The sequence below is a fragment of the Typopeltis vanoorti genome, chromosome 2 (genome assembly GCF_054136105.1).
Source record: "Typopeltis vanoorti isolate ZY-2024b chromosome 2, IOZ_Tvanoo_1.0, whole genome shotgun sequence".
Taxonomy (NCBI): domain Eukaryota; kingdom Metazoa; phylum Arthropoda; class Arachnida; order Uropygi; family Thelyphonidae; genus Typopeltis; species Typopeltis vanoorti.
The window spans coordinates 137,308,576-137,329,255 of record NC_143550.1 but is presented as its reverse complement, the minus strand read 5'-3'; the positions used below and the strand labels follow the sequence as shown (position 1 = coordinate 137,329,255).

General features: G+C 35.8%; 2 protein-coding genes across 3 annotated transcripts in view; one reads left to right on the top strand and one right to left on the bottom strand.

The window, feature by feature from the left end:
• LOC150109456 (trafficking kinesin-binding protein 1-like) overlaps positions 1–20,680 on the bottom strand; it is a 574,911-nt gene that overhangs the window by 526,211 nt on the left and 28,020 nt on the right. The gene's annotated exons all lie outside the window — the stretch shown is intronic.
• LOC150109457 (mitochondrial ribonuclease P protein 1 homolog) overlaps positions 5,499–20,680 on the top strand; it is a 33,185-nt gene continuing 18,003 nt past the window's right edge. Inside the window, exons 1-2 of the mRNA XM_090408417.1 lie at positions 5,499–6,377; positions 15,886–15,985. Of these exons, the coding sequence (XP_090264543.1) occupies positions 5,546–6,377; positions 15,886–15,985 (932 nt within the window). The 5' untranslated portion in view covers positions 5,499–5,545. The remainder of the gene's footprint in view (positions 6,378–15,885; positions 15,986–20,680) is intronic.

Sequence of the window (20,680 nt, the reverse complement as noted above, 5' to 3'; positions counted from 1 at the left end):
AACATATAGAGTGACCAGAACAAAATATCAAATAACAAGACCCCAATCAACAAACTACATAACATATAAGTACAACAATCACTACAGCAAAGCCACCTGAAACTTCCACGTACCTGACATGATAAACAAGATGCCGTTTGACAACAGAAACCTAGGAACATACAGAGAGTTGAAACAGGCACTATATAAATATTATAGCGAGAATGAAAATTAGAGCAATTTCTGTTTCTCTCTCCCCCACCACACATGCACACACACACACAAACCTATGACAACCCCCCCTCTCAAAAACTATCACTACAAGAACACAAAGAAACAAACACATCATGTCTAAATCCAACCCTATTTGCACAAAAAAAAGAAGAAAAAAGTTAAACTATAATAGCAGTCAAAGTCTTCCAAGCACGTACCAACAAACAGTAAAATCAACACCTGGCTTGTGGCCGGTATAGGAACACAACTATGAAACCACCACCCTCTGTCATCTATTATCTTCCTCAGATAAGCTCAGCTAAGCTTCGAGGAAGAAAATTACTAACTTGCAAATATCTGTTATACACACTTGTAATGCGTTATAAATATAATATATATATAATTACTACAGCAACTATGTATGCAATTCATCTGAGACATAAAAAAATAATAATAAATAAATTATTATTATTATTATTATTATTATTATTATTATTATTATTATGTATATTCTAAATTCAAAAATTCTGTATAATTCTTATTGTAAATATTGTAAATATTATTATAGTATGTAATTTATACTGAGATATAATAAAATGTTTCTTTAAAAAAATTATTATTATTATTATTATTATTATTATTATTATTATTATTATTATTATTATTATTATTATTACGGGAAACCCTAAGGAGTCCTTAAACTCATCGAGGGAGGCCCTGACATCATGTCAAGGACAACTATTCGACATTCACAAAGTATCTATCATACCTCGTCTTGAACTCATTCACAGTCATGGCACCCACAACAGACTCTGGCAGCTTATTCGACTCATTTACCACTCTCCAAATAAAAACCCTAGCTCTAACACCCTTGCTAACCACACTCTGGCCTAGCTTTCATGTATGGCCCCTTGTCCTCCCACCACCAGCCCTATTCTCAAAAATATCTCTGAATTAGTCTTATAGAAATCCTTCAGTAATTTGAATGTCTCAATCATATCACCCCTTTTCCACCTATCAACCAATTTCTGCAGCCCACAGATTTTCAACCTGTTCTCATAAGGTTCATTCCATAGTCCTGCTCTTATCTTGGTCACTGGTCTCTGGATTCTCTCCACCTCCTCCCCATCAAGAAGAAACCTTGGTGCCCAAATCTGGGTACAGTAGTCTAGATGTGGTCTTATCAAGGCTGGATACAGAAGAATAATAACCTTTTGTCTCTGCTCGTTAAAGTGTTTTTCAGCAACCAAGTGATTTGATGAGCTGATTTTGCCACTTTTGCGATGTGCCCCCTAAACTTCAACTCTCTATCTACCAACACTCCCAAATCCCTGGCCTCGTCATTCTCCTGGAGTACAGTTCCACCAATGTGATATACTGCTGCTACTATTTTCACTCCATAACTTTACACTTTGCCACATTAAATTGACATTTATTCTCCTTAGCCCGGTCCTACAAACTATCCAAATCATCTTGCAAAATTTTGACATCCTGTGCACTCATTATTGCTCTACCCAACTTTGCATCATCAGCAAACAAATGAACACTTCCTCTCAGATCCTTTCCTGTATCGTTAATGAACAAATTACTATTATTATTACTGTTGTGATACCTCGTATGAGTCCTTGGACTCATCCGAGGTATCACAATGTGTATCGCGTGAGGACACTTTACTCTCCTCTACTACGATATTCACATTACTCATCCCTACTACTTAATTATCATCTAAAAGACGACATTATTACCATCAACATATTGAGTGTGTTCTCATAGCTGATTTGCCTTTACGCAGGAAGAAAAATTGGAGTTTCCAGGAGAAAAAACCCTTTTACCTCCGTATGATGTCGGCTGACTCACCTTCAATTGAAAAAGCCGATATAAAGTTCCTCTCCACAGAACTTCGAACCCAGGTCATATCCGATCGAAGGATATGACCCGGTTAGGAGTTATTATTCCTAGATTAATGTGGATCAGATTTTTCAGAGTTGGTAGAGACTAGGGAAGAACAAGGAGCATCTTTGGAAGCTATATAAGAATGGTGTAAGCAAGGGAGTGAGAAAAAGTTTATTGCATGGAGAGTGGTTGGAAAGCATCACCTGGAAATGTGGTGAGTGTGGAGACAGTGAATTGAAGTCACAGTACGATGGGCTGTGGAGGACCTTCTGTGATGAATCATTGACTCCATGGGGAATGATGATGTCACATTTGGAGTTGTGCACCTAAGACCTCTCTAAAAAGTCTTGAGACTGTATAGAAGAGAGTAGTTCGGTTGAATGCTGTTCCTCTCTCTCTCTCTCTCTCTCTCTCTCTCTCTCTCAGATTCTCACTGGTACAGCCTTACCTTACTCTCTTTTCTCTAAGCATTTGAATCTTCAACTTCCAAGAAATATGTCTACAGGCCGTTCTTAGATCTTAGATGAATTTAGAAATCATTTTCGAAGTTATCGCTGTGATTATTATTATCATTATTATTGCAGGGAACATTCATGGACTTCCAATACTCATGTTAGCAGATCAACTGCAATCCGCCATATCTAAAGATGTTTTTGTCTGTTGATTGTGTTATCAGGTCATTTACATGTTTTGAAAGAGGGTGAAAAAACTTGCTACCACTTCAGATGACCAGCTCACTCAACTTCTGTTGTAAAATGTTCTTATGAAATTATTATTTTTGTGGCTATTTAGCCTATGACACCAAAGACAAAAACACCTAGCTCGCATGACATAGTTTACGCTTCCCCCACGAGCTACGAAGACGACGCACTGTCAAAATGGCTGACACCCTGTTACTCCCATCCCTGATCTTATCCCATCATATCCTTCTCCTTTTCCAAAAATTTCTATCTTTTCACTTCCCTTCCAAAAAATTCTATGGCCACCCTTAGAAAACCCTTTCTTTTCTTTTAAATTCACATATCTCTTGCCTCACTGATAATTCTCCAACATCTCTCTCTATCTCCATATTTCCAACCCCCACTTCCTTTCAGTCATACTTCAATAGCAGGTATATATATCACCATATGCTTGATGCTGCTGAATAAGAAGACAACAAGCAACACCCTACAAAGGTATGTTCGAATTATTCTTCCTAAAACATCAATAATGCCCTAAAAATTCAGTAAAAAGTCAATGATATTATAAAAAGGGGTACTCCTAAACAAAAATAGGCTAAATAACCACAAAAACTTAAACGAGTAACGTGGGAATCTTTCCAGAAATAATACCTGTTCTTATGAAAATTTCCAACGTCATGAAGAAAAGTAAACTATAGTTTTTACAATCTAAGGGCGTATACCGTTGTGCTTATGATGTACTTAATATATGAACTGAAAAGTTAAGTTAAGGGGATAAAAATCCCTTATTGTTTTTTCAGCCAGTAAGCGAAACTAAGATCGAACAATAAGGGATTTTTATCCCCTTAACTTATCAACCTCGCCAGAAAAAAATAGCCGTTTGGCTTTTCATGAAAAGTTTGTTGTTGTTGTTGTTATTATTATTATTATTATTATTATTATTATTATTATTATTTTAACGGTGCCTCCATGGAGTCAAAAGACTCATCGTGGGAGACCCGATATTGACACACTAACCATTATTTACACAATACCTGTCATACCTCTCCTTAAATTCATTCACAGTTGAAGCATTCACAACTACCTCTGGCAAAGCATTCCACCCATTCACAACCCTCCAAGTAAAAAATCTAGTCCTAACACCCTTGTTAACCACACTTACACAATCTCCAGGGATGGCCCCTCGTTCTCTCACATCCTGCACTGGTCTTAAAAATATGATCAGTATCAATCCTGTAAAATCCCTTTAACAATTTAAATACCTCTATCATATCTCCTCTCCTACGTCTATCAGCTAGTATTTGCAGCCCACAGATCATCAATCTATCCTCATAGGGAACATCCCACAGACCTACAACAATCTTTGTAACCCAGCTCTGAATCCTGTCCACTACTTCCGCATCACCAAGAAATCCTGGCGTCCAGATCTGTGCACAATAGTCCAAATGCGGCCTTATTAATGACTTATAGAGTGGAACAATAACTTCCCTATCCCTGCTTGTTAGTGTGTTCCTCAACAACCATGTAATTTGATGTGATGTTTTGGCAATCTTTGCAATATGCCCTTTAAACTTAAGTTTTCTGTCCACAATAACTCCCAAGTCTCTTGTCTCATCAACTTCCTGCAGTTCAGTTGCATTAATATAGTAAACAGCATGCGATGTCATCCTCCCGAAGTGCATCACCTTACACTTAGCCAAGTTGAACTGACAGCCATTTACCTCAGTCCATACCGTCAGCCTATTTAAGTCATCCTGTAAAATATCCACATCATTTGAATTGATTATCGCTCTTCCCAAATTTGCATCATCAGCAAACAAGTGGATATTTCCATTCACGGTATTTCCAATATCATTGATGTGCAAATTAAACAATAGAGGACCAAGAACTGAGTCCTGAGGTACACCACTAGTCACTTGCCTTTTCCTGGACTCAGTTCCTCCATAAACCACTCTTTGATGTCTGTCCACCAGCCATCCTTTAATCCAAATCACCATCTTCGGATCCATACCCATTTGCTCTAATTTATGTAACAGAGTTCCATGTGGAATCCTGTCAAAAGCCTTTGCAAAATCAAGCAGTATCACTGAGTAAGGATTTCCTTTATCCAACTCCACTGTTACTTTATTATAGAAAGTAAGCAAATTACTTAGGCAAGACCTACCCTTCACAAAACCATGTTGCCCCTTATAAAGTATCATATTGCTGTCCACCCAGTTCTGAATTCTAATTTTAACCAATTTCTCCAAAATCTTAACCACCACTCCAGATATATTGATTGGTCTATAATTTGCAACCTCAGTCTTAGAGCCTAAATCTTTTTTTTAAAAGAAATTATAATTGTGTATTGTTATTTTAAGTTTACTTAGCTATGTATCAGACTTATAGCGCGCGCGGCACTTGCTAAACGGTTTTGAATCTGCTTAACGTGTTATCACTGATCATGGATGGTTATCCTCTGTTTGAAATATCAGTAAACCTTTTTTGTTTCTTGTGTTTTATGTGGTGCCCTAAAAATTTAAAAAAAAAATTGTTGTTCTCGTATTTGGACAAATATATTAATGAATTAGTAAATTATTAATGAATTAGTAAATTATTACTAAATAATAATAATAATAATAATAATAATAATAATTACTAAATATTTAATTGGATGATCCTAAAAAAATTACAGGGAATTTTTGATACACGTAGGGAAATTTTATATTAAATAAAGCCGTGGGTGAAGTTGCAGCGTGGAAGTTGTAACTTTTGTGATGATTGTGTAGAAGATTTTGAAGATGTTGCAAATATCAAAGGATTGCATTTTATTTTTATTTATGAATAGCACCCGTAACAAATTTTTAAACACAAAATGTTCAATATACTTTCACCGATTTATTTTTACCACTAAGTTTTTGTCTAACAAGAAGTACGTTGCACGTGCTTCCCAGTTTCAGGAGCTGTTTGTTGATAATGTTGATGACAAGAACAAAGTGAAACGCATATGCAATGAGTACAAAAAAAATAATAGAAGTGGCCGATATGTACCATCGAAACTAACAGTAGATGATATGGTAGAATTATTGGCATTGAATACAAAGACAGCTAGAACAAACTACTTCAATTTTTTATGGAAGAGAGAATGTGAGCGGAAACGTGAAAAACAACTATTCGTTCAATCTGTTCAAGAAAGAAGTTTTCCTAACATCGTTTATCATGGATTATGGAACAATTCTTTGTTCTTAAGAATAAAGCCATCATCAAAGGTTAATTTCTATAATTATAGGCTATCGCATGCAAAACTGTTTGGCCAGCAATTTGTTGTTGATATGGATTATGATCAGCATATGTCTTGGAAAGAATGCAAAGAATGTGCCTGGCAATTTAGAAAACTCTGTTCCCGTAATAGATCAAATCCTGTTCCGTTTGATTTGCATATATGCAATTTAAAACCTGATACGTTACTTTCACTTTATATGGAGGAGTGCATACCAGATTTTAATAATTGGTTCATTACAGCTAGCGAAAATAGCTACTTAGATATATTTCCTCAGTCTAGTATTGTGTATCTTTCGCCTAATGCAAGTGACGTGTTAACACATTATGATCCTCAGGCAGTGTATGTAATAGGTATGGAATCCAAACTGAATTTGTCTGATTTTTTTTTCATTTAAACTTGAAGAATGGAAACGGAGTAATTGAATCCATTTTCGCATTTATGGTTCTAACAGCAATAAATTATTATATTTACCTTTTTTTTTTCTTTTTCTTTAATCTTAATAGCTAAAGCATTTCTGAAATATTTCTATTTAGGCAAAAGGGCAAACTTTTTTCTTTTTTTTTTTAGGAATGGAAGTTTCTTTAGAAAGGATTCTTTTTTCAACATAATTAAGTGAGGTGGTAGTGTCATTCATGGCTCTGAAAATGATCCATCACCCAAAGATTTACAAGCAAGGACTCACTTGCTCACCAACAGAGGCTAGCAATTTTTTAATAATGTGGCACTATTTGATGTAAAAAAAAAAAAAAGAAGAAGAAGAAAAAGTATATTTTAGTGATAAAATGGAGTTCACAAAGTGCAGTATTCAATTAAATCCAATTCATGTTGCAGTGTACTTGATATTATTGTTATTACTTTTGCATTTCCATGGAGTATGCAGAATCACTGAGTGAAAATGTTTAGTGCCCTAAACATTTTCACAATATCTACGATATTTCGCTTTGAACTCATCCACTGACAAGGCACCCACAACAGAGTGTGGCAAGCCATTCCATTGATTTGCCACTCTCTAAGAAAAAATCTAGTTCTCATACTTTTTAAAACTACATTCTTGGTTAATTTCCAGTGATAACCTTCAGTGAACTAATATGTCTTGTGTCTGCTCCATGCACAATAGTAAGCCTATATTCAGCCCTTACCAGCAAAGAGAGATATGAAAGTTGGCCATCAAATCACTGATCCATTGCTCATTACCCTTATCTACCTTAGTTTTAAACACCTGCATTTGAATGCAGGTTTTTTCAAACAGCTTCATGCACTGAAAAGTTCTTGGTTGGTGTCTATCACGGTGCTGGTATGTTCAACATTCCTGCAGTTCATCAGCATTCCTCACCAGGATTGAGTACACCAGTAATTTTAAATAGATAAATTTCAAACCCCACAAATAACAATCCACAGGTTTTGGGTTTGGTGACTGAGGAGGCTTTGCAGTTGGTTCACCCAAGCAAATTATCTTTCAGGAAACTTTTGATCAAGATATCCTCATGCCTCTTGATGAACTTCATCACATGTAAACAACAAGTTTCCCTAGCACATGAAAGGTATATCATGGTGCATACACATTGGGCATGTCATTGAACATTCACATATGACTTAGAAACATACTCAAACAAATAGCAGCTGTCACTTTCTCAGTGTAAACCTTTTACTTTGAATGCAACTCCAGTCATGTCTTGCATGTAAGACTGGTTGTTTACAATCACATGATTCATCAAGTTGTGTATCTGCTTTGCTTGTTGGCATATTGCTGCAGCTACAGAAGCTGTATCTTGGAAATACAGCATTTCTTATAAGCATTAAAATAAAAATGTTAGCTTGAAAATCCTTTGAGTTACTTTTGTTTGATATGCTCTGCAAAATGATAAGGAGATAGACTACACAAAAAGCCTGATAAAGGGGAAAAAAAAACGATAATAACTTTGAATTTTTGAGATTTAAGGGGATGCAACAGCATCCCCTTATGCAGTTTTGTTTGGTTAAATTTATCATAACCAGTATAGGACCAAATTAAAAGGTTTCAACTTATTTTTTATTCCCCAATACATAGTACTTGCAAAAAAGCATGCACCAAAATCTGCAGCATTCTTGTCAAACTGATTGTCTTATGATATTGTAGCATATGTTTAGGCTTGGTTGTGGAACAGTTCAGTTAGTGTTAAAGATATCAAGTAATTTTAAACCTAGTTTTACTCCATTTTTTCCAAGTAAGCAAACAGACAAAATGTCAAGTTTGCGCCTGCAATATATGCAAGACTAGCTGATCCCACAGGTAGTGCAAGACCAAGGCAACTCGTGGTAGAGGTGGAGCAAGCTCTGATCACTAATCTTAATATTTACCCTTAATACCAAAACACATCTCCAAGAAGGGGATGTATGATGTTTTGTATTAAAGGCAAAAGGCCACTACCCAGACCGGTTTCGACCTTTATTGAGGTCTCATCAGTGGGAGCCAGGCTAGAAATACCAAGATTTTGTAATGCAGAGCTTGTAAGTATTTTACCAAAACGAGTTGCCATAAGGTGTTATAACCTTATTAAATAAAAATCTCAGGAGGAGATATAGATGTAGAAAGTATTTTTAACTTGGGTATAGTTATGTTAAAGATATCAAGTAATTTTAAACCTGGTTTTACTCCATTTTTTCCAAGTAAGCAAACAGACAAAATGTCAAGTTTGCACCTGCAATATATGCAAGACTAGCTGATCCCACAGGTAGTGCAAGACCAAGGCAACTCGTGGTAGAGGTGGAGCAAGTTCTGATCACTAATCTTAATATTTACCCTTAATGCCAAAACACATCTCCAAGAAGGGGATGTATGATGTTTTGTATTAAAGGCAAAAGGCCACTACCCAGACCGGTTTCGACCTTTATTGAGGTCTCATCAGTGGGAGCCAGGCTAGAAATATCAAGATTTAGTAATGCAGAGCTTGTAAGTATTTTACCAAAATGAGTTGCCATAAGGTGTTATAACCTTATTAAATAAAAATCTCAGGAGGAGATAGAGATGTAGAAAGTATTTTTAACTTGGGTATAGTTATGTTAAAGATATCAAGTAAACTTGACATTTTGTCTGTTTGCTTACTTGGAAAAAATGGAGTAAAACCAGGTTTAAAATTACTTGGTATCTTTAACATAACTATACCCAAGTTAAAAATACTTTCTACAGTTCAGTTAGTATTATCTTCAAGCATTTTCATAAAAGTTTTTATTGTTGAGCATTATTTTTCACTCCATGAAAAGTTATTCTTATTTGGGATTACAGCTGAAACAATTAAGATAATGAGGCCAGTGTATTATGTCTGTTAATTGTATGTGAAAAACCTGATTTTCCAGGAGTAAAAATGCCACCACCTTCATGTGAGACCAGGTAAATCATCTCAGATGAAGAGTCCTTATAAAGATTCTTTGCTGACAGGATTTGAACCAAGTGTGTACGAATAAAAGTTTCAGAGGTCCGTAAAGATGAACCCACAAATCAAACAATGCTGTTGCCAGTGAAAACATTCAGAGAGAGAAAGAGAGAGTCTTTATTAGTGTTGTTGTAACAGACATTTAAAAAAGGAAAGAAACCTAAATGGTTGACTGAATTTTGTTATTGCCTTGGAAAAGTTTTCAGTGCATAGTAAAATTTTCATCCTTGTCAGCCATGTGGATTGCATTTCTGCTCTACAAACAATGGGCTGTAAGTTTGAATCTCACTATTTTATGAATGTACTTAGGATAGATAATTTTCATTCGTATGAGGCAAAAATAACATCTGGTCAAACAACAATTCATGGAAGTTTTACTGCTGGGTCAAGTAGTATATTATTTGTTGAGAAATATAATCTACTTCACATGCAGACTTTGTTTACACTTGTGTAAAACAAGAATATAATTTCTTGTTAAGTCTGATATACCTTGTAACCTAGAAGTAAGACATTCTAAAAATTTTTCTGATACCAAGTATTTAATTATATGGTAATACACCATTTTTCTACTAATATATGGAAAATGTATGATTTTATATATGAACTGCATTGATTTTAGCTTCAGTGTCTTCCTGGATCTAGCTCCCACTGATGAGTGTCCTGTCCTGGAGTAATTCAGGTCAGGAGCAATGAGTTTAGTAGTGATCCTTTAAGGTCACTCAGTTAGTTTAGAGTGATCTTGTAGATCACTCAGAGATTTTGGAGAGGTATAGCTACACTTTAACACCTCAATAATGGTTGAAACTAGTCCAGGTAGACCAGTTTCGATTATTGAGATTGAAATTGTGAGATCATGATACAATTGATGTGAAGTCAAGTAGACTAGCGAAGATACATCACATGCAAACTTTGTTTGTTTAGCTTGGGTAAAGCAATAAAACAAGAATATAATTTTTAGAGAATCACTCAAAAATGAACTAAAAGAGCTAAACACAGCTATTACCATCTATGATGCTAATGAAATATTAACAAAATCTATCTTGAATTGTGCACTAGAAATAGGAGGTGTAAAAAGGCACCAAAGAGAGGAAAAACTAAGAGAAACCTTAGATCTGATGAAGAAAAGAAGAGATAAGAAAAGAGATTTGAATGACACCAATAAAAAAGAATATGCGGAAATTTGTAAAACTATACGTAAAAGGATGAAACATGAACTTAGATCATATAGTACTGGGAAAATTAAAGAAACAGTAGAAAACAATAGTAATATGAAGGTCCTAAGACAAACATTGTCAGTTGGAACAAAGGAAATAGCTGCTGTAAGAGGAAAAAATGGTGAACTTATTATTATGATTATTATTAAGGGTAGCTCCAAGGAGTCCTTAGACTCATCGAAGGAGGCCCAACATCATGTCAAGAACGACTATTCAACATTCATACAGTATCTATCATACTTCACCTTGAACTCATTTACAGTCATGGCATCCAAAACAGACTCTGGTAGCTTATTCCACTCATTTACCACTCTCCAATTAAAAAATCTAGCTCGAACACCGTTGCTAATCACGCTCTTACCAAGCTTCCATGGATGGCCCCTAGTCCTCCCACTACCAGTCCTATTGTCAAAAATATCTTCTGAATTAATCTTATAGAAACCCTTCAGTAATTTGAATGTCTCAATCATATCACCCCTTTTCCTCCTATCAACCAATTTCTGCAGCCCACAAATTTTCAACCTGTTCTCATAAGGTTCATTCCATAGTCCTGCTATTATCTTAGTCACTCGTCTCTGGATCCTCTCCACCTCCTCCCCATCGAGAAGAAACCCTAGTGCTCATATCTGGGCACAGTAGTCTAGATGGGATCTTATTAAGGCTCGATACAGAGGAACAATAACCTGTTTGTCTCTGCTCGTTAAAGTGTTTTTCAGCAACCAAGTGATTTGATGAGCTGATTTTGCCACTTTTGCGATGTGTCCCCTAAACTTCAACTCCCTATCCACCAACACTCCCAAACCCCTGGCCTCATCAATCTCCTGGAGTACAGTTCCACCAATCTGATATACTGCTGCTAATCTTTTCACCCCAAAACGCAAAACCTTACATTTTTCCACATTAAATTGACATCCATTCTCCTTACCCCAGTCCTCCAAACTATCCAAATCATCCTGCAAAATTTTGACATCCTGAGCATTCACTATTGCTCTACCTAACTTTGCATCATCCACAACAGATGCACAGTTCCGCTCAGATCATTTCCTATATCATTAATGAACAAATTAAACAGTAGCGGTCCAAGAACAGAAACCTGTGGCACACCACTAGTCACAGGCTGTCTTTTGAACTCTACTCCTGAATAAACCACTCTCTGATATCTCTCCATCAACCACCCTCCTATCCATCACACCAACCCTATATCCATTCTCATATGCTGCAGTTTACTAATTAGAATTCCATGTGGTATCCTATCAAAGGCTTTAGCAAGGTCAAGTAGAATCACTGTAAACCCATTACCCTTATCCAGTTCAGCTGTCACTGTGTTATAAAATGTGAGCAAGTTACTGAGGCATAATCTACCCTTCACAAAACCATGTTGTCCCCCATACAGCATCCCATTTTCATCTATCCAATCCTGTATTTTTCTCCTAACTAATTTCTCGAAGACCTTGACAACAATTCCTTATATGCTAATCGGTTGGTAATTTTCAACAGCAGTCTTGGAACCTCCTTTATGCAGTGGAACTATTTTCCCCTCTTTCCACCCACTTGGGACTAACCCAGACCCGAGACTCAAATTAAACAAAATGGTCAAAGGCACCGACAATTCTTTAGCTGCTTCTCGTATGACACAAGCTGGTATACCATCCAATACCGCAGATGAATTGACATTGAGGTTTGGTGATAGATTATTCACCTCCACTTCATTCACCGCAATTCCCATATAAGCTGTTGGTTCTTCCATTTCTGCAATGTCACCACCTGGATGATATACTCTTGCAAAGTGCTCACTCAGTTATTCTACTATATCAACTGATTCGGTTACCTCCCTACCATTGGCATTCTTTAAAATCAATCTGCCGTATACATTTTTTCTTTTACTTGCAACATATCGAAAAAACTGTTTGGGATTCTCTTTAGCCTGCATGGCTAATGTTCTTTCATAATCTGCTTTTGCTTTTCTTACCACACTTGTTACCCTTCTGAAACTTATAAATAATAGAGATGCAATAATCAAAAGAATTCAGGAATTTTATACTGAACTCTATGAAGACAAAGACCATGATATCTAAAAATCATCTATGGATAATTCGAGTGAGGAAGAACATGATGCCCCTGAGGTCTTACAAGGCGAAGTGGAAATGGCACTGCGAAAAAATGAAGAATGGAAAGGCCTCAGGAGAAGATGGAATTATGGTAGACTTCTTAAAACTGGGAGGAAGCCCTTGCATCAAACATCTGACTAGACTAGACTCTTTAATAAATGCCTAATACAGAGAAAAATTCCAAAAAATTGGAACAATTCACTTCTAATATTAATTTTTAAAAAGGGCAATAAGGAAGAAATTAAAAACTACAGATCAATAAGCCTACTCCCCACCATTATAAAGTTTTCACAAAAATTATAAATAATGGAATAAAATCTAAACTAGAGGGAATGCAATCCCGTGAACAAGCTGGATTTAGAAAGAATTACAATACTTTGGACCATATTCACACATTAAGACAGCTCATTGAAAAATCAATTGAATACAATAAACCCTTATGTCTGGCCTATATAGATTACAAAAAAGCATTTGATTCAGTTAAAACATCTGCAACACTAAAAGCACTTGAAACCCAGGGAACTGAGACTTTAGTGTTTCAGTATATTCCATATATTGAAACACTAAAACATATTTACAATAATGCAACTTCTGTAATTACATTATATAAAAACAATGAAAATTTCCCAATACAAAAAGGCATCCGGCAAGGCAACACCACATCTCCCAAATTATTTACAGCTGCACTAGAGGAAGTCTTTAGAAGCCTTGATTGGGAAACAAAAGGAATAAACATAACTGGAGAAAGGTTGCATCATCTGAAATTTGCAGATGATATTGTCCTAATTGCAGATAATCTTGAAGGTCTGGAAGAAATGCTAAATGAAGCCTCCTTTAATCCAGAGTAATTGGATTAAAAATAAATAGAGAAAAAACAAAAATAATGATGAATAAATATATTAACCATAGAACTGTCAAAGTTGAAAACCATGAAATAGAACAAGTTACGTCATGTGTATATTTGGGCCAATTGTTATCCTTTTAGGAGTTCCAAAGAAAAGAGATTGAACAAAGAATTCACCTTGGATGGATGGCTTATTAAGGGAAAATGAGAGACATTCAGAAGTGACATCCCTATGAGTCTAAAAAGGAAAGCTTTCGACCAGTGCATACTTCCTGTCCTAACATACGGAGGAGAAACATGGACTTTAACAGAAACCCTAAACAAAAAGCTGAGAACAACACAACATCGCATGGAAAGAAGTATGCTAAAAATAACATTAAGAGATAGGAAAACAAATACCTGGATAAAATCTCAAACAGGATATTGTAAAATACATTAAACAGACTAAGTGGAGATGGGCTGGCCATATTGCCAGATGCAGTGATAGGAGATGGACTGGAAAAACAACAGAGTGGAGACCAATAGATGGAGCACGACAAAGAGGAAGACCGAGAAGAAAGTGGAAGGATGAACTGGAACAAATTTCAGGAGTGAGATGGATGGGAGAGGCAGAAAACCGAGTGATCTGGAAAATCATGGGGGAGACCTTCGTCCAGCAGTGGACAGAACAAAAAGGTTGAAGAAGAAGATAATTTTTTGTCAATAAATTAACAAATTTATTGACAAAAAGACAAGAAATTATATTCTTGGTTTCAATCCTTTATCCAAGTGTAAGCAAACAAAGTTTGTGCGTGAAGTAATTTCACGTCTCGGCTATTTGTATATTGAGGCTAATGACTTCATGTCAATTGCCTAACCAGGAGTATAATTTCTTGGCATCTTTAATTTATAGTATAACCAAGTGAAAAAAAAAAAAAAACGTTCAACATCTATCTCTAATCCAGAGTATTTTGATAATAAGATGTCACTCCTTTCAACTACTTGTATATGGCAATATGATTTCTGCATTCAACCTTGGTATCACTTTTGGATCTGGTTCTTACTAATGAGACCTCAATAATAGTTGAAACTGGTCTGGGTAGTGGCCATCCTTCCCATAATGCATAGCATTATACATGTTCGTAAGGGTATGTGCATTGCATTATCGGATACTAAGGCAATTGATGTGAAGTCATTAAAGGCTAATTACTTCACATGCAAAACTTTGTTTGCTTACACTTGGATAAAGGATGAAACCAAGAATATAATTTATTGCCATCTTTAATTTATAGTATAACCAAGCGAAAAAACTTTGAACATTCAAACATAATTTGAATATACAGCACACAGATTCACACATATATATATATATATATATATATATATATATATATATATATATATATAATATAAACCAGCTGGAAAAAGAAGGCTGGGTAGACTTCAAAAAAGGATATTAGATGGATAATGAGACCAGAACTGACCAATATAGTCATATATCTGTAATTAGCTTTATGATGATATTAATATATATATATATATATATATATGTGTGTGTGTGTAAAGCAGTGCTTCCTGTGAATCATCATCATCAAATTCCTGACATATAACCTCAGGGGGGGATGTAAGAGATCTTATGATTGTACTACATGGAAAGTTACACTAATACTAACTTCCAATCAACAATTTTCCTAAATTAATTTGTTATTCATCAAGACTCCAATATTATCAGATCTTAAATTTCTGTCCTTTAAGGTGCTTTTTACTGTATCAACCCATCTATATCTTGGTCTTCCTCTGGGTGTTTTTCCTGCATCCTTTAGCTAATCATTCCATTCTGTTTAAGTGGCCATATCAGTTGAGATTAGTTCTGCTAACACATTCCTCAATACTTACAGTATCACATTCTTTCCTAATATCTTCATCCTTAATATGATACTGCCATTGTTGCCATCTGTTCAGTTTACCAATCTTTCTCAGAACTGTCATATCTCTGGTCTCCAGTCTTTGGTACTTAAGGGTCAAGGCTGGGAAACTTCCACATGGCCTCTTCGGGAATGCAGAGAACCAACCAGAGCTTCTGACCTGATGTACAATCCTCACTTCCTTGTGGTACACCCTGTTGGGTATCTATCTGGCAATTTGGGATTTAGTCAACCAAATCTTAAATGGAAGATGATTGGTATATTTATGGTCTCTCACATATATTCTTAATTTCTGGGTGTGTTTTGTGAATTTTACTAGTGTTATATTTTGTTAGGGTTTTTATCAATATTTTTAATTTGTTCTTTTATATTGGTCAGGTGCATTTGTAGACAAATCAGATTCTCAGCCACGTTCACTGTTAAAGAGTAAAAAAGAAAATATACGTACTGCAAGACTCCCTTTGGAAAAGTATCTCAAGTAAGTGCTATCTTGAGTACAATTGAATAAAAATAGCTTATATAATATGCCTTATTCATTGCTGGTCAACTGTCATCACTTAGTCAAAAAAAATGTCCACAAATAATTTTGGAAGACAATGATTAGAGTGACTTCCAACATTATTTGTGGACATTTTTTTTTTTTTTTCATTTGGATACAAATTAAATTAAACTTGCTAAGAAATTATATTTTTTAATACTTTATTATTATTATCTGAGAACTGCAGGGAGCATCAAGGAAGGCTATTCATCACCATACCAGCTGTCGTAACTTCTCTTAAACTCATGCATACTAGATGCGTTCACCACATCAACACACAAACTGTTGCACTCACCCACTGCTCTGTGAGAGAAAAATCTATCTCTTACTCCTTTCTTTACAGCAAACTAATTCAACTTCCATGGATATCTCCATATTCTCTACCCACCTTCCATAAAACAAAAAATTTCAAGATGATTATTATTATTATTATTATCTGAGATCTCCAGGGAGTCAAGGACTCATCGAGGGAGGCTGTAAATTACCCAACCCAGCTATTATACCTTCCCTTAAATTCATTTACATTAGATGCACTCACTACCCCTAAGGGAAAATTATTACACTCACTCACTGCTCTCTCACCACTCTTTCTCCTGTTAACCAGAGTCTGCAATTCACATACTCGCAATCTGTCCTCATAATCTAAATCCCATAATCCGGATATAATCTTTGTAACTCTTCTTTGCACCCTTTCCACTTCTTTATCCCTTTGGAACCCGGGAGACCAAATCTGCACATAGTAATCCAGGTGTGGTCTTATGAAAACCTTATAAAGAAGCAAAATTACTACTTCCTTATCCTTACATGTCAAGGTTCGCTTCAACATAGCAATTATCCTTTGAGTTGTATTTGCAACTTTTGCTATGTGACCTTTGAACTTTAAATTCTTATCCACCAATACACCAAGATCCCTTGCCTCTTCACTTTCTTGTAGCATAACCCCGCTAGTGGTTAGTAAAGGTGTTAGAGCTGGGTTCTTTACTTTTAGAGTAGTGAATGAGTGGAATGCGCTCCCTGAGTCTGTGGTGGATGCTGTGACAGTGAATGAGTTTAAGGCGAGGTATGATAGATACTGTATGAATGTCAAATAGTTGTGATGAATATGATTTGGGGCCTCCCTCGATGAGTCCAATGACTCCCTGGAGTTGCCCGTAATAATAGTAATAATAGTAATAGTAATATAATATGCTGCTGGAACTCTAATCACGCCAAAGTTCATAAACTTTACACTTACTAACATCAAATTGACAGCCATTTTTGTTTGCTCAGATTTCCAGTCTATTCAAATCATTTTGTAATTGCCGAATGTCTGTAACATCCTTGATTGCCCTGCCTATCTTCACATCATCATTAGCAAATAATTTCAAATCTGATGATAGACCCTGCTTGATGTCATTAATGTATAGGTTGAACAATAATAGCCCAAGGACTGAACCCTGAGGTACGCCACTGGTTACCTTAAATCTGGCAGATTCACCCACTGTATACCACTTTTTGATATCTTTCTGTCAACCATCTCCTGATCTAAGTCAATAGATTATATTCCAATTCCATATTCTCCAATTTACTTAACAGCCTGTCGTGTGGTATCCTATCAAATGCCTTAGAAAAATCCAACATTATCATAGTGTATCCATTCCCTTTATCCAACTCGGCCATAACGTTGTTAAAAAATGTGAGAAAATTACTAAAACATGACCTTCCTTTAGTAAACTCATGCTGTTCCCTGCAGAGTATAAAATGCCTGTCTACCCATTTCTGTATGCGAGTTCTTACCAACTTCTCTAAAATCTTCACTACCACATCAGTGATACTAATAGGTTGGTAGTTAGACACATCAGTTTTTTCATCACCCTTGTGCAATGGAACTATCATATTATTATTCCATTCCTGTGGTATCATTCCTGAGCTGAGACTCAAGTTATACAAATGTGTGAAAGGCCTAGCCAAGTCAGCTGAACATTCCTTTAGCAGACAGGCTGATATTCCATCTGCCCCTATTGACAAATTCTTATCCAGGTTATGCAAGAGCTCTTCAACCTCATTTTCATGAACCTCTAACTCTTCATCCAACATAGCAGTAGCACTGTGCACCATGCTACATACACCTGGTTGATATAGCTTAGCAAAGTGAGCACTCATTAACTGAGCAATCTCCTTAGCTTCCGACACTTGTGTACCATCTGCATTCAATAAAGTTATTCTTCCACATTCATTCTTTCTTTTGCTTATGGCACAACGATAAAATTCGTTTGGATTGCCTTTAGCTTGCATGGCCAATTTTTTTTCATACTCCGTTTTAGTTTTTTTCACAATACTCGTTACTTTTCTGGCCTGAGCTTTATATATTTCATAACTCCTCTCACTCTTATTCTCATGATATTCTTTCCACATCATCTTCTTCTTGTGGATCGCTTGCTTAATAAGGCTGCACATCCATTTCACTCCCAACCTATTTATTCTTCAAACACTAGGGATACATTGAGATGCTGCCTCATTCAAGCACTTTTTCAAAGATTCCCATGCATTGCTGACATTTTTTCCATTCAGTAACTGATGCTATGGGACCAAAGATAGTATTCTTCTAAGTTGATTATAATTTCCTGATTTGTAGTTCAGCATGTAACCTGTTTTAATCAGAGTTTCAATACAAGCAAATACTTTCACCAATTAGTGGTAAAATAGCCATATTCTTGACAGAGATCCCTTCTGACTCCATGAGCAAATCCAACACTCTTTCACCTCGAGTTCCTTCTTTCACATGCTTCTTGAGAAAGTTGTCTCACAACAATTCAATAAATTCCTGTTCTTTCTTATCATGAGATTTGTCTTCTACCCAGTCAATGTTTGGAAAATTGGCGATGCATTTCTTCATCCCCTACACCTGACCTACCAGATCTGTAGCAACACCCACCGTATATTTCATTCTGTTAACCTCCACTTCACACCAGATAGACTCAAACTTATCACTACATGGGACATTTTACCATCATTGTTTTCTTGTATTTCTACCTAAAAGCACTTAAGTCATCGGATATCATTAGTAACACTCCTCCTAGTCTCCTATCTTTTCTGTCATTCCTAAAAATAGTATATCCATTACACTCGATCCCACTTACCATATCTGATTCTGATAGCCAGGTTTCACTAATGCCAACAATCTTAGGCCACATCGTACTCAATAAAGCAACAAACTCAACCCCTTTGTTTCTAATGCCCCTGGCATTTGTGTATAAACATAATAAATTACGACTGAGCCTATTCTTATAATTAAATGTGCAATCTATTTGGTCTTGTTCTAGAATTTTCTCTTTTCCCTCTCCAGACATACTTAAAACGTCCAAACCCAAATCATATTTTTCCACTCCTTTGCCACATACATAACCATGTTCAAAGGCATTCATATCTTTATCATGTTTGTATACCATAGTCGAACTTTCACACACATTTTTCCTATTCCTCCCTTGATGATCTAGTTTCCCTGACTCTCTGCATTGGGTTTCCTACCAAGAAGTAATTTCTCCAGGTTTCTGATGCCATATGAATTCAAGTGTAGGCCATCATTCTTATACAAATCTTTTCTGCCATCAAACACACCCCACCCATCTAAAAACTCACATCCATATCTTCTACATATCCTATAACACCTGTTCAGAAGTGTGCACACCAAGTTTGCCAATGAAGTATCTTCACAACTGGTATATAAAGGCTGATGACTTCACATCATTTGCCAACACTGCCAAAGAGTTTTTGGAGAGAGATACTTCTTGCAGTTTAACAGTATCTCAATAAAAGTCAGAACCAGTCTAGGTGGTGACCCTCCCCATAATGCATAGTATTATGCATGACCAAAAGGAAGTGTGCTTTGCATTATGGGATACTAAAACAAATGATATGTCATCTGCCTCTATATATAGCCTCTTATGTATAGGATCAATATAAAAAACGGTAGCCTAGTTGTGAAGATACTTCATGTGCAAACTTTGCATGCATTTGGATGGGTTAAGCAAGGATATAATTTCTCAGTAAGTTTAATCTAAAAATATGTTTAAAATTTTTAAAAGATTCCTTTTGGGTCTATTCAGCAAATCTGCTCTCATAATCTAATTTTGTGTTTCTTGTGATGTCTGTCAGAATTGTAACCAGTATTTTGTAATTCTCATAAGCTTGTCATTATGCTTTTCCTTATTCGTTCTGTAATGTTTTCTTTATATGTAGCTTCTACTGAATGTTTTAACATATTCATTTAACTCCTGCATGTTTTTTCCCCCCTTTCTAACTCCAGGAATTAGTCCAACACTGCCTTCCTCACTTATCCCTTTCATCATTTCCTGTGGACTGCTGGCTTCTTCCTCTTGATATTTTGATGCCATAATTGCCCGAAGGTGTTCTAATTTTGTCATAATTATCTGCTTCATTTTTTCACATATTTCCTTTCTTAACTAAAAACTCCATATAAAGCCATACCTAAGGCAAAATGACATGGTCACATTCTCTTGTTACTTTAACTAGATTTAATGCTCTTAAACCTGAAATCCTCTCTGTCATGTATTATTTGAGGTAATTATTGCTGAGTAATACTATAAATTTTGTTTTCTTCTTAGTGCCTTATTCTAATCCATCTTTGTAGTTAAA